Source organism: Phocoena sinus, chromosome 5, assembly GCF_008692025.1.
Source record: "Phocoena sinus isolate mPhoSin1 chromosome 5, mPhoSin1.pri, whole genome shotgun sequence".
NCBI classification, from domain to species: domain Eukaryota; kingdom Metazoa; phylum Chordata; class Mammalia; order Artiodactyla; family Phocoenidae; genus Phocoena; species Phocoena sinus.
Window position 1 is genome coordinate 120,004,029 of NC_045767.1, and position 13,014 is coordinate 120,017,042.

Here is a 13,014-nt window from a genome sequence, read left to right on the forward strand (position 1 = left end):
TGTGCTTCTGTGTTCCATCTGTTGTGACATGTCATTTAGCCTCTGGAATATCCATTGTTCACTCATGAAAGAATGAGAGTGAAAAAGGAAAATGCAGTTTTAGAATTATTATGAAAATCATGTTGACCTTGCATTTTCTCTGGCAGGGTCTTGGTAACCCCTGGGTGGGGCGGGGCGGGGTGTCCTTGGACTGCACTTTGAGAACCACTGTGCCAAAGGGTTGTGATATGATTGGGTCTGTGATGGACAAGGTCATTCCACGTACGCAGAGGTTAGATGACCTTGAGGATGAGCTCACTTCTTGTGGCATCTGCCCCAGCCTTGAGTTGGAGAAGGGGCAAGCCTTCCACACTTTATCTCCCAGGGGACTTAGTGGGGAGCCCTTGGCGAGAAGCAAGGCCAAAAGACCTTTCGGTCTTGGCAGCAAAAGGGAGGAGGCCTAGGGGACTATCTTGCTGGTGATGGAAAGCAGAGTGGCCCCAGCCCCTGGAGCCAGGTCAGGATCATGAAGTCAAAAATCCAGATTACTTGTGCTCTGACACCACACCAGGCTTCTGGGGGTGAGAGAGCCTTGGAAACTGCACGTAGAGCGGGGGCAGGGCTGAGAACCTTGTCAGTAGCTGTGGTCATCAGAAAATGTTGTAAACCTCTTTTAAAGAGTGTATCACAGCTTTTAAAATTTCTTTTTCTTTAGTAAAAATTAAAAAAAAATTCCAGCCTGTCTTAATTGTGTTTGGAGGAACCTGTACAAAGATTGGAAAACCCTCATGACTTAACTTTATTTTCTTAATTAAAATAGGAATACATGCATATTGCCTAAAACTTTGGCAAATACAGAGAAGCAGAAAGGAAAAAACAAAAAAATCTTTCATAATTTCACCACCAGAGGTAAACACTGTTAACATTTTGAAGCATGTTATCTCCAGATTTCTTTTTAACATCTTTATTGGAGTATAATTGCTTTACAATGGTGTGTTAGTTTCTGCTGTATAACAAAGTGAATCAGTTATACATATACATATACCCCATATCCCCTCCCTCTTGCGTCTCCCTCCCACCTTCCCTATCCCACCCCTCTAGGTGGACACAAAGCACTGAGCTGCTCTCCCTGTACTATGTGGCTGCTTCCCACTAGCTATCTATTTTACATCTGGTAGTGTATATATGTCCATGCCACTATCTCACTTCGTCCCAGCTTACCCTTCCCTCCTCCTGTGTCCTCAAGTCCATTCTCTACGTCTGCCTCTTTATTCCTGTTCTGCCCCTAAGTTCTTCAGAACCATTTTTTTTTTTAAGATTCCATATATATGTGTTAGCATACTGTATTTGTTTTTCTCTTTCTGACTTACTTCACTCTGTATGACAGACTCTAGGTCCATCCACCTCACTACAAATAACTCACTTCCATTTCTTTTTATGGCTGAGTAATATTCCATTGTGTATATGTGCCACATCTTCTTTATCCATTCATCTGTCGATGGACACTTAGGTTGATTCCATGTCCTGGCTATTGTAAATAGAGCGGCAATGAAGAAAATATTTGCAAATGAAGCAACTGGCAAAGGATTAATATCTAAAATTTACAAGCAGCTCATGCAGCTCAATATGAAAAAAGTAAACAACCCAATCCAAAAATGGGCAGAAGACCTAAATAGACATTTAGATAAACAGATTTATCTGTTTAGATAAACAGATTGCCAACAAACACATGAAAGGATGGTCAACACCACTAATCATTAGATAAATGCAAATCAAAACTACAATGAGGTATCACCTCACACTGGTCAGAATGGCCATCATCAAAAAATCTACAAACAGTAAATGCTGTTTATCTTAATATCAGCATTTACTGTTATTAAATGCTGTGTGTGGAGCAAAGGTGTGGAGAAAAGGGAACCCTCTTGCACCATATCTCCAGATTTTATTTAACCTTATTTAGAGCAGTGGTATCATTCTATACATATTGCTTTGTAATAATCTGTTTTTTCCCTTATCAATGTATCATAAAATAAAGCATCTTTCTCCTTTAAATAATATATCCAGGAAAGGCTCTTTTTGTCTACTCTTAAGGAAGAGCTTTGAGAATGTGTATAAGCACGTGTGTGTGTGCACGCCTGTGTACATTGTGGGAGGGACTGCATCAGCACCATAGTGGCTTCAGTAAGAACTGTAAGAAAATCTGCGGGAAAAATGGAAGAACAAATCTTGAGGAAACAGAGCTGGGATCACTTGATTAGCCACCTTTTACACCTTAGAAGATCATCTTTCTAGAATGTTCTTTGCTCAAACCTTAGAAAACTCTTTTATCATGGTGAAGTAATCATGAGTAAACTTTAAAGAGGAAATTAATTGGGAAAAAGTTCAAAAGAAAGTTGGTAGAGGGTGATTGAGCACATATATATGTTGTGCAAGAGCCAGGCGGTTTGGAAGTGGTATGCAAGTTCCTTGTAACTGCGGTTGGGTAGTTCCATTGTTGCGTCAGGAACAAACCTGGAAGCGATGCCCATGGTCATTCCCACTTCGCCGCTCCTGCTGCCAGAGTGGAGCATTTAAATCACCAATTCCTTGATGTTGTGCGGTCGCCCCTGAAGGGGAAAGTTAATGGGACTGTTCACTGGTTTCAGGGTCAGAAATGGCCTCCCAATTGTTAAACTCAAACCACCCTTTAAAGCTTTAAATATTTACATTGTTCTCTTGGGATATTTGTCCAGTTGCCATATTTGAAACATTCTTGTGTATACTTCATCATCTTCTGCTTTTATACTTGTTTTGCTTTTATATCATTTTGTTTAGGTTACTACTATGAACAGGTTTTGCAACTGGTTTTAAAAATTACTGTGAAGACAAGTGAGGGGTTCATTCATTCATGTACTAATTTGTTCATTCAACAAGTATTTACTAAGCCCTGCTGTGTGCCAGGCATACGGTATTATATTGTTAGTATTAGCATTAGTAAATACTAAGGTGGATATGAGCTCAAGGATTCCAGAAGTTTCTTTCCCATTACATAATGATTTTGGATCTTCATCTTTTCCTCTTCCTAATACACTCAACAATCTGAGACCAGTTCCTGGCCTCGTAGTTGTATGGTTATATGATGGTAGCTTAAAAGGATGAAGCAACATATTGGCTTCTCTGCTTGAAATGCAGGAATACTGGGTTTAAAAAAGTTTGTGTGACTCAATTACTTGACAACCCAGAAAAACTGACAGGACTTGATATTTCATTCTAATTTTGATCGTCACTGAGTCTAAATGCATCAGGAGAGCTCTCTCTCCCTGCCTTGAGAGCTCAGCCATACCTGTAGCCGTGGCCTTATTGGGAAGGTGAGCTGCTCAGCTTCCACAGAATCACAGGCCGTGCAAAACAGAATCTGAAACCACCTCTGGGGTGACCTTTGAGTGGGATGATATTTCATTTGTGGCATAGTGTGAAGGCCTAGGCTTAATGGGTACGGGATCATATGGTCTTATTGCTTTGTATTATTTAGTGGATGCCATTTGACTAGACAGCCAAGTAGAGAAGACAGCCCATGTGTTGGGAAAAGGAAGAAGGGTGGAGAAGCTTATCTTTTTGTTTTCACACAGGTTCTGGACGTAACATTCCTTTGCTAGCTTTAAAAATGTCTTTTAGGGCTTCCTTGGTGGCTCAGTGGTTGAGAGTCCGCCTGCCGATGCAGGGGACGCTGGTTCGTGCCCCGGTCTGGGAAGATCCCACATGCCGCGGAGCGGCTAGGCCCGTGAGCCATGGCCGCTGAGCCTGCGCATTCAGAGCCTGTGCTCCGCAACGGGAGAGGCCACAACAGTAAGAGGCCCGCGTACCACAGGAAAAAAAAAAAAAAGTCTTTTAAATAATTACTTTATATATCGGTTAGGACTCTTTCATTTGTCAGCAAAAGAAACAAGTGAAATTAGCTTAAGTCAAAAAGGAAATTCATTGACTCAGGTAACTGAAGATTCAAGGGCAGAAGCAGCTTTAGGCACAGATGTATCCAGGGGATTAGTGATGGTATTGGGTACCTGCCTTTCTCTGCTTATTAGTTCACCTGCTTTCACATGGTGGAAAAGTGGCCTAAGGAGCCCACAGACTTGTAGCAATCCTAGTGGAAGAAGATTTCTTCAATAGCTCCACCAGAGAGTGGACAAGTGTGGGTCCTATGTTCCCTGGTCAGCCCCAACTAAATCACATAGAGGGAGGCTCCCATCGCAGGCAGGTGGTTTGTTACTGGATGATGGGGAAGGAGTCTCAGGCAGGCAAAAATGATAAGCATTCACTGGCCTTAATTATTTCTTATGTTTTGGGCTTATGTCGCTCTGTCTTATTTTCTGGCTCCCTTTCCTGCTTTTGCACAAATTATATGTGTATTCCCAAAGTTTTTCTCCTCTTTCTATACTCTCTCTCCTGATGATCTCCTCCACTCCCACTTAACTGCTATCTCCTTACAGAAGACAGCCACATACATCCTTCTCTCCGGCCTCTAGCTGTCTCAGAGAAAGCTCACTCGTCATTTGCATCCGGTGTCCCACAGACACCACTGCTACTTTAAATGTCTAAAATGAAACTTGCCACCATCCTCCGAAATGCCTTTCTTTTCCTAGGTTCTCTAATCATACCAGTAGCAATATCCTCTTTCGACTTTCCCGGAATTCTAACCTCAAAGTCGTTTTTGACTATTTCCTCTGCATATTATTTCTGCTTTATATGAACTCTCATAGTTCTTTGTAATTACTTTATCACTTTCTCTCTGGTTTTATAGATACCGGTGTATCGGATTTCTTTCTGCTGAAATTATTTTGATTTCTTGATGGAAGGTATGACGACTTATTTTTCTTTGTACTATTTCTTTCTCTGTAGTCACCCTCCACCTTCCACTCCTTCCATCAATGTCATACACAGAATTTTATGATGCAGTAAATACTTGTTGAATGAAGGAAAGAATTTATGTGATGTGTAGTATAATTACATGGTTATTATACTTGGTATTGTTAAAGAAAACCAGAGTCTGACAGTAAGGTAATAAAAGCAGATTTTATTCAAGAACTATTGCAATAGGGGAAAAGGGACCTCAGTATAGAACTGGGCTCAGTTCTGAATACATCATGGACAAGTGGGGATGTATAGCCAAGGAACAGAGTGGGGGTCAGTGGATGGGAAGTTACTAAGAGGAAACATCAGGGGTAGGGAGGGAGTTTGGTTAAATAGACCTAACAGGATTCCTGCTGAAGCCAGGGTAATCAGATATCAGGGTGAGGAATGAAGAACTTGACCAGACACTGAGGATATTAAGATAATATCAAATATTAAGGCTAGGGGAGTCTCTCTAAACAGACTTGGCAGGATTCTTGCTAAAACTGGGCAGTGCCAGCCCTACAAGGATGGACGCAAGGCCGAAGCCTAGAGGACTTAGAAGAACCTGACTGAAGTTTAGTCAAGTAGAGAGCCTGTGTAATTATCTACACTGTGTAATCTCAAATCTTGCCTAGCTCCTTGGCATTTATTATAAGCAGATTTCCACTGTATAAAATGTTGAGGGAGGAATTTGCCCTAATCGTTCAACCTTCCCCCATCCTCACTGTTCAGGCCCTGGGCGCTCATCCTGTTTGTCTCTGCTCTGGGAAGCACTGCCCTTTCTTAGACAACTGCTTTCTTTGTGTCAAGTTCAACTCTGTTAAATCAAAGCATAATAAAAATCAATATTGTTTAAAGCCAAATAGGGTGCAGTATAAAACTATTTGCATTCCACTTGCTGGTAGATAGCTATTTAATTAAACTAATTAATTAATTAATTTTCACTCATAACTTCACTCCTTTATTTTTATTTATTTTTTAAATTAAAATATAGTTGACATACAATATTATGTTAGTTTTAGGTGTCCTATGTAGTGATTTGACATTTGTAGACATTATAAAATGATCACCTTGATAAGTAGTAACTATCTGTCCCCACACAAAGTTATTACAATATTGTTGACCATGTTCCTTATGTTGTATATTACAACCCCATGGCTAATTTATTTCATAACTGGAAGTTTGTACCTCTTAATCCCCTACACCTAATTCACGCCCCCCCAACCCCCTTTCTGGCAACCTCTGTTTGTTTTCTGAAGGTAGATCGCTAATTTAAATAAGGCAGACCTGTCGTTAATTCAGTTTTGTCACACTGTTAGTAGTCCATCCTAATTCTAAAATCATAAAGCAAGGTCTAGAGTTTTGTCATCTCTGTACCTTTTTGTTCTTTCTGAACAGATCATCAAGACTCTCAGCTATCTTTCAATATTGAGTATATATTCCTTGATTGCATTGTTGTTTTTTTCCTAACTGTATGTAGGACAGTGTTTTTAATGATGTACAATGGGCAGTCTGGGCATCCTTAAGGATAGTGACTTTAAAATTCTTGACTGCCACTTATAGTAAAAAATGAACTTTATATTGTGGTCCAGTATACATGTGCATGGTATGTATACAGTGTAACTGAAGCAAAAGTTTGACTAAGCAATACTTACTCCTGTTATGTGCGATACACTCTGTAGTTGCTATTATATTGTTTTTTACTTACTGATAAAATGCTCTCTGTGATGTTGTAAGTGGATTTTCTGATCCACTAATGGGTCACAATTAGAGTCTAAAAGGAATTGCTTAACAGTCATCAAGTTTTAGGAAGTCTTAGATTGTTCATTCTGAGAAGACTTTTGCAAATTATCTATGGGCAGCATCCGTTTTCCTCCTGTTTTGGAGTTGGAGGAACTTCCTTGCAGGGAAACAGTGCTGCTTTGTATTTTCACTTCTACACCTATTTATTCCTGGAATCATGCAGTGGAGCAGTCGAGCCACATGGACTCTGTAATTTTTTTTTTTTTTTGGCAGCGCTGCACAGCTTGCAGGAATCTTAGTTCCCCAACCAGAGATTGAACCTGGGCCCTCAGCAGTGAAAGCACAGAGTCCTAACCACTGGACCACCAGGGAATTCCTTGGACTTTGTAATTTTTGAGCCTAGCATTTATGCTCCTGGGTGTCTTCACAGTAATGAATAAACTATACCCACTTTCTCTCCCCCCATTGGCTATCAACCTATTTTCTCCCTCCATTGGCTCATTACCCCTTATTCTTGGTCTTAGGGAAGACTGTTAACAGAGCATTGAGTGTTGTCTCCTATTCTAGGGATGGCACACAGCTATCATTGTCACGAACCCAAAGGAGAGTTTAGGTTCAGTAAAGAACAGTTTTAGGCACATTCTTAGATGTTACAAAAATGGTGTGTACATGTGCATTTTCTTTAAGGCAATTGAAGTCTTAACCTTTTGACAGCTCCATACAATTTGATGTATTTGATGTTTTTCATCTTTCCTTCATAATCAATAGTGATCTTTTACCAAATCTTACATTTTTAATTTGATTGTTTCTGTTGTGAGGGGAATTACAGCACTTTATGATGAAACAGTTAACAACACCTTCTGAGTTCTTGGTACGGTTCATAGTGTATCAGTGACTTTGGGCTGCCATAACAAAATACTGTAGCCTGGGTGGCTCAAACAAGAGAAATTTATTTTCTCACAGACTGGAGACTGCAAGTCCAAGATCAAGGTGCCAGAAGGGTTGGTGTCTGGTAAGAGCTCTCTCCTTGGATTGCAGATGGCGCTTAAGACAAGGTGTCTCTTCTTATGAAGACACTAATCCAATTGGAGCAGGGCCTCACCCTCATGACTTTATCTGACCCCAATTACCTTCCAAAGGCCCCATAACCATATATCATCACATTGGGGGTTAGAGCTTCAATATATACATTTGCGGAGGACACAATCCAGTCTAGAGTACAAAGCTAAGGTCTTAGTGGGGTTTAAATATTGGCTGAAGTATGCAAAGAACGTTCTTTGCAGTTATTAAAGATAGACGTTTTTCTTTGAGTGAATGGGTATTTTTCATACTCTATAATTCTTATAACATTTATTAGCAGTAGTAACACATTTAATTTCTTTTATAGTCTTCTTAATAATGCAAGTATATAGAAGAAAGTTTACAGTTAAAATATGCCCAAGAGTAAAACGGTACTTTTAAAATGTTATTTCTGCAGAGAACTTTTCTCTAATGCAGATTCTATTCCTTATTAACAGTTAAATGAACTTCTAAACAGCCTAGCACCATTATAATATAGAAATATTGTAATATAGAAAAGCTACCCACCATCATTGAGAATAATAGATATTTTAGCAAGCAACAATTTGTTCTAAAGACAAATTGTCTCTCTCTCACTTCTATATTTTAAAACAACTTTTATGTATTGAGATTATTATTGCAGTCCAGGATGAACTTCTTAACCATGAAACTGTAAGGGAACCAGGTGTGTTTGTCTACAAGAAATGGTATGCAGAGGTATTCCAATAGCCTCCACAAAATACCTATTCAAACTGAGGAAAAACAGAGATGGGAGATTGAGGACATAGAATTGTTTTAAAGCTCTTTGTGTGAATTGGTGTTGGTCCACTGATAATATATATTTTTTAACATTTTTATTGGAGTATAATTGCTTTACAATGGTGTGTTAGTTTCTGCTTTATAGCAAAGTGAATCAGCTATACATATACATGCATCCTCATATCTCCTCCCTCTTGCATCTCCCTCCGACCCTCCCTATCCCACCCTTCTAGGTGGTCACAGAGCACACAGCTGGTCTCCCTGTGCTATGCAGCTACTTCCCACTATTTTACATTTGGTAGTGTATATATGTCCATGCCACTCTCTCACTTCGTCCCAGCTTACCCTTCCCCCTCCCTGTGTCCTCAAGGCCATTCTCTACGTCTGCATCTTTATTCCTGTCCTGCCGCTAGCTTCTTCAGAACCATTTTTTTTTTTTTTAAGATTCCATATATATACGTTAGCATACTGTATTTATTTTTCTCTTCCTGACTTACTTCACTCTGTATGACAGACTCTAGGTCCATCCACCTCACTACAAATAACTCAGTTTCGTTTCTTTTTATGGCTGAGTAATATTCCATTGTATATATGTACCACATCTTCTTTATCCATTCATCTGTTGATACATTTTTATAGTGACTTTTTGTAGAAGTGGTAGTGTTGGGCTTCCCTGTTGGCACAGTGGTTAAGAATCCGCCTGCCAAGACAGGGGACATGGGTTCCAGAACTGATCTGGGAAGATGCCACATGCTGCGGAGCAACTAAGCCTGTGCGCCACAACTATTGAGCCTGTGCTCTAGAGCCTGTGAGCCACAACTACTGAAGCCCGCATGCCACAACTACTGAGCCCACATGCCTAGAGTCCGTGCTCCGCAACAGGAGAAGCCACTGCAATGAGAAGCCTGCACACCGCAACGAAGAGTAGCCCCCACTCGCCACAACTAGAGCAAGCCCGTGCGCAACAACAAAGACCCAACGCAGCCAAAAATAAATAAACTAAAAAAAAAAAAGAGGTAGTGTTGTGTGTCTAGAGGAAGTAGTCCATGCCTCTTTACAGTATCTTTGCTTGCAGCCTTTTACTCTGTTGACACATATATGGTTACTTTGTTTCTTCTATTTCAGTGTTTATCTGCGGAAGAGATCTTTTCCCTTCATGGATTTTCAAATGCTACACAGATCACCAGCTCAGACTTCTCTGTCATCTGTCCAGCAGTCTTACAGCAATTGAACTTTCACCCTTGCGATGATCGGCCCAAACACAAAACAAAACCAAGTCTTTCAGAGGGTATGTTGCAAGCTTTTTCTCCCATTTCTTTGAAAACTCTGTGAGCTAGTCTAAAATGAAATTAAGATGCTTCTTTTTCTGCTTTATTGCTCTTAATTAATCTACATAGAATCCCTTGGTAAAAAATACTTATATTCTGGAAGTCTTTAGAATAAGTATAATTAGAACTCATTTAAGCTTCAGAAGTTATGCTCTTTTATTTATGGAGTCAAAATTTTACTTGGTACCAATGGAAAATTTTATAAAATTCAGTTCTTGATTTTAAGCAATACATGTTTTATGTTGTATATATTGGATGGCACATTCACTATTTGGGTCATAATTGATCAATTTCCATTATGTTGTACTTATATTATTTTAAAACCTGTCAATTTTTCTGTCATTGTCAGTAAAGAGATAAGGAAACTAGTGTGGTTCTAGATTAAATCTTAAGGTACTGAGTTATTACTGCTTTAATTTTCATAAATAAAAGAAATGCCAGTGACTCTTTTAAGTGCCTATAGTGGTGTTGCCATAGGTATTGTAAAGAAATTTTTAAATATAAGAAAGTAAGTGTATTCTTACTGTATAGTCCACATACTTAATTAAACAGGTAGAAGAGTTCTTTCACCAATGAGATAGATCAGTTGCTGAGGGGCAATTTCTTGGTATTCCCAAATTGTTACCTGCCCCACATGAGTATTTTAATTCTCATTTTTTTGGTTCCTTTATTTTCTGTGTATTAAGCATTCAGTAGTGAACAAGAAGAAAAATTCCCTGCCCTCTTAGGGCTTACAATGTAGCGAAGAAAAGAAATAGGAAACATTTATACAAACAAGCAAATAAATTATATAATTTCAGAGTGATAAATGCTATGAAGAAAATAAAGTAGGTAAAGGATAGGAGATGGTGGGTGAGTGTGATTTTAGATGGGTCAAGGGAGGCCTCTCTGATGAGATTACATTTGAACAGAGTCCTGACTGAAGAGAGGGAGAGGACCATGGCTAGATCTTCTCTGGGGGACAGCATTCTTGGTCCAGGGAACAGCAGCATAAGCTTGGGGATGAGCTTGACATGTGTAAGGGACAGCGAGAAAGCATGTGTGTCTGGAGCACAGTGAGCGGGAAGCAGAGTAGGAGATGGTAGCCAGGGGCCAGAAAGGGAGGGCTTGTAAGGTGTGGTAAACTGATTGAATTTTATTCTGAATGAGGTATGAAGACACTGTAGGGTCCTAAACAGGGGAGTGATGTGATTTTATTTGGATTTGTAAAGGATTATTCTACCTGCAGTTTGAAGAATAAATTGTTAAGGGGCAAGAGTAGAAGAAAGGAGATGGGTCCGGGGGCTATGGCCAGGGTTGGTGCTCAGCTTGACGGGGGCTCGGTCTAAGGTGGGAGTGGAGAAGTAAGGAGATCTGGTCAGATTCAGGATGGATTTTGGAGACTGTGCTAATGTGGTTCGCCTCTGCACTGGATGTGTGGGAGGGAAAGATGAATCCAAGTTTAAGCCAGAGAAACTGCATAGATGGTTGCACCGTATCCTGGGATGGACAAGACTGGGGAAGGAGCAGTTTGTTGTGGAGGAAGCGAGTGGTGAGGACCAAGAGGATAATTTTTGACGTGGTTAGTCCGAGACATCGATGTAGACCCACGAGGGGACGTGTCCAGTAGGCAGTGGCACACACATATTTGGATTTCAGAGAATAGTCGAGGCTGGAGATTTGTCATCTCAGAGATGGTGTTTGGAGCCACTGGTCTGAGTGAGCACATCTAACGTGAATATAGATGGAGAATATAAAGAGAGGAAAGATGAAGAAGAAAAGGGAAGCCTCAACAAAGGGAGTGCCTGTTTTATTGGGCTGGCCAAAAAGTTTGTTCTGTAACATGAAAAACCTGAACGAACTTTTTGGCCAGCCCGATACTAACTTTTGGATTCCTTTGTGTATCTATGAGTATTCACTATATATGAATAAAAGGGATAACAACAAAGATAAAAATAACGATAACAGCCAACTTTTATGTAGTCCTTTCTATAACCGATACTTTTCCAAGTTCTTTCATAAGTTAACTCAATTAATCTTTGCACAACTGTATGATGGAACAACTATTCCCATTTTACAGCCAAGGAAACTGAGGTGCAGAGAGTTCACAGTCATTTGCTCAAGATTTATACAGCTTGTACGTGGTAGAGCCAGGTTCAAACCCAGGCTGTCTCAGCTTCAGAACCCATGTACTCTTTTGTATTCTATACTTACATATACAAAGAATAGAAATTACCAACCATAATTTATCAATATAATTAGAGATTTTGTGAGTAACAATAATTTCAGAGCTCATTGTTCAAACAAATATTTTTTCTAGATATTTGCTATTTTAAATGATATTTTAAACAATGAAATGCCCCGGATTCTTTATATAATAGTTCACTTAATATAGAGTCAATTTTGAGCTCATTCAGGGAATGGAAAACCAAAATAAAAGCAAGCCAAACTCTGATATTTCAATGGGCAGATAAAAGAATCTCACTTACCTGAGACCTTACAGTTTGTGATTTTGAAATTGCCTCTCAGGTACTTTATAAACTCATATTGATGAGTGCAATAAACTGATGGTAAATTAAATTCTCTAGGAGATTAATTACATTTTAGCAATAAGTTAATGGTCCAAAGTTGCCTCATTTTTTTTAAAGATCACAGAATACCATTCAGTTCAAATAACAGATAAGAGTAATAGTATCTTATCCTTAATAGTATCCCTGAAAATCACACTGTCCAACTCTGTAATACAGTTGATGACATAAGTCTATGTTCCAGAGAGGTTAAATGGCTTCCTCTAGGTACATACCTGAGGGGGGATGAGAGCCCAGGGCTCCTGACTCCTGGTTTGCTGATCTTTCATTGTATAACAGTGAGACAAATGAACTAAAATTTACATGATGTCTACTTACTAACTTAAAAAAATATATAATAGCATTTATTGAAGAGTTACTATATTACAGGGTCTGAATTAACTGGTTTTATTTCAATTCTTATAAAAACTCTATGAAATAGGAGAATTAAATTTGCCTAAACAGGTGAAGTTCTTCGAAGAATCTTAACACATTGTGGGCATTCAATAAATGTTCGCTATTGTTACTAATATTCCTTGAAAATGTATTAAAATTCTTCAGAGTTCACTAAGAAGCGGAGAGAAAGGATTTTCTCTGAAACAGATCATTAGAGGGAGTCCTATGTGTATATGGAGAGGTCCAAGGAGTATTCTTATACTAATTCATTCTTTGGTGCTCAGATTGAGTGGATGAATGAATCTTTTTTTCCTGAATAATGTGCTGACAATGCA

General features: G+C 39.3%; 1 protein-coding gene across 2 annotated transcripts in view; it reads left to right on the forward strand.

Annotated features, from left to right (window-relative positions):
• The window catches only part of SLC39A8 (solute carrier family 39 member 8), a 77,048-nt gene that overhangs the window by 16,077 nt on the left and 47,957 nt on the right, over positions 1–13,014 (forward strand). For both annotated transcript variants that reach the window (XM_032633484.1, XM_032633482.1), the window contains exon 3: positions 9,535–9,697. In XM_032633484.1, coding sequence (XP_032489375.1) covers positions 9,535–9,697 — 163 coding nt within the window. The remainder of the gene's footprint in view (positions 1–9,534; positions 9,698–13,014) is intronic.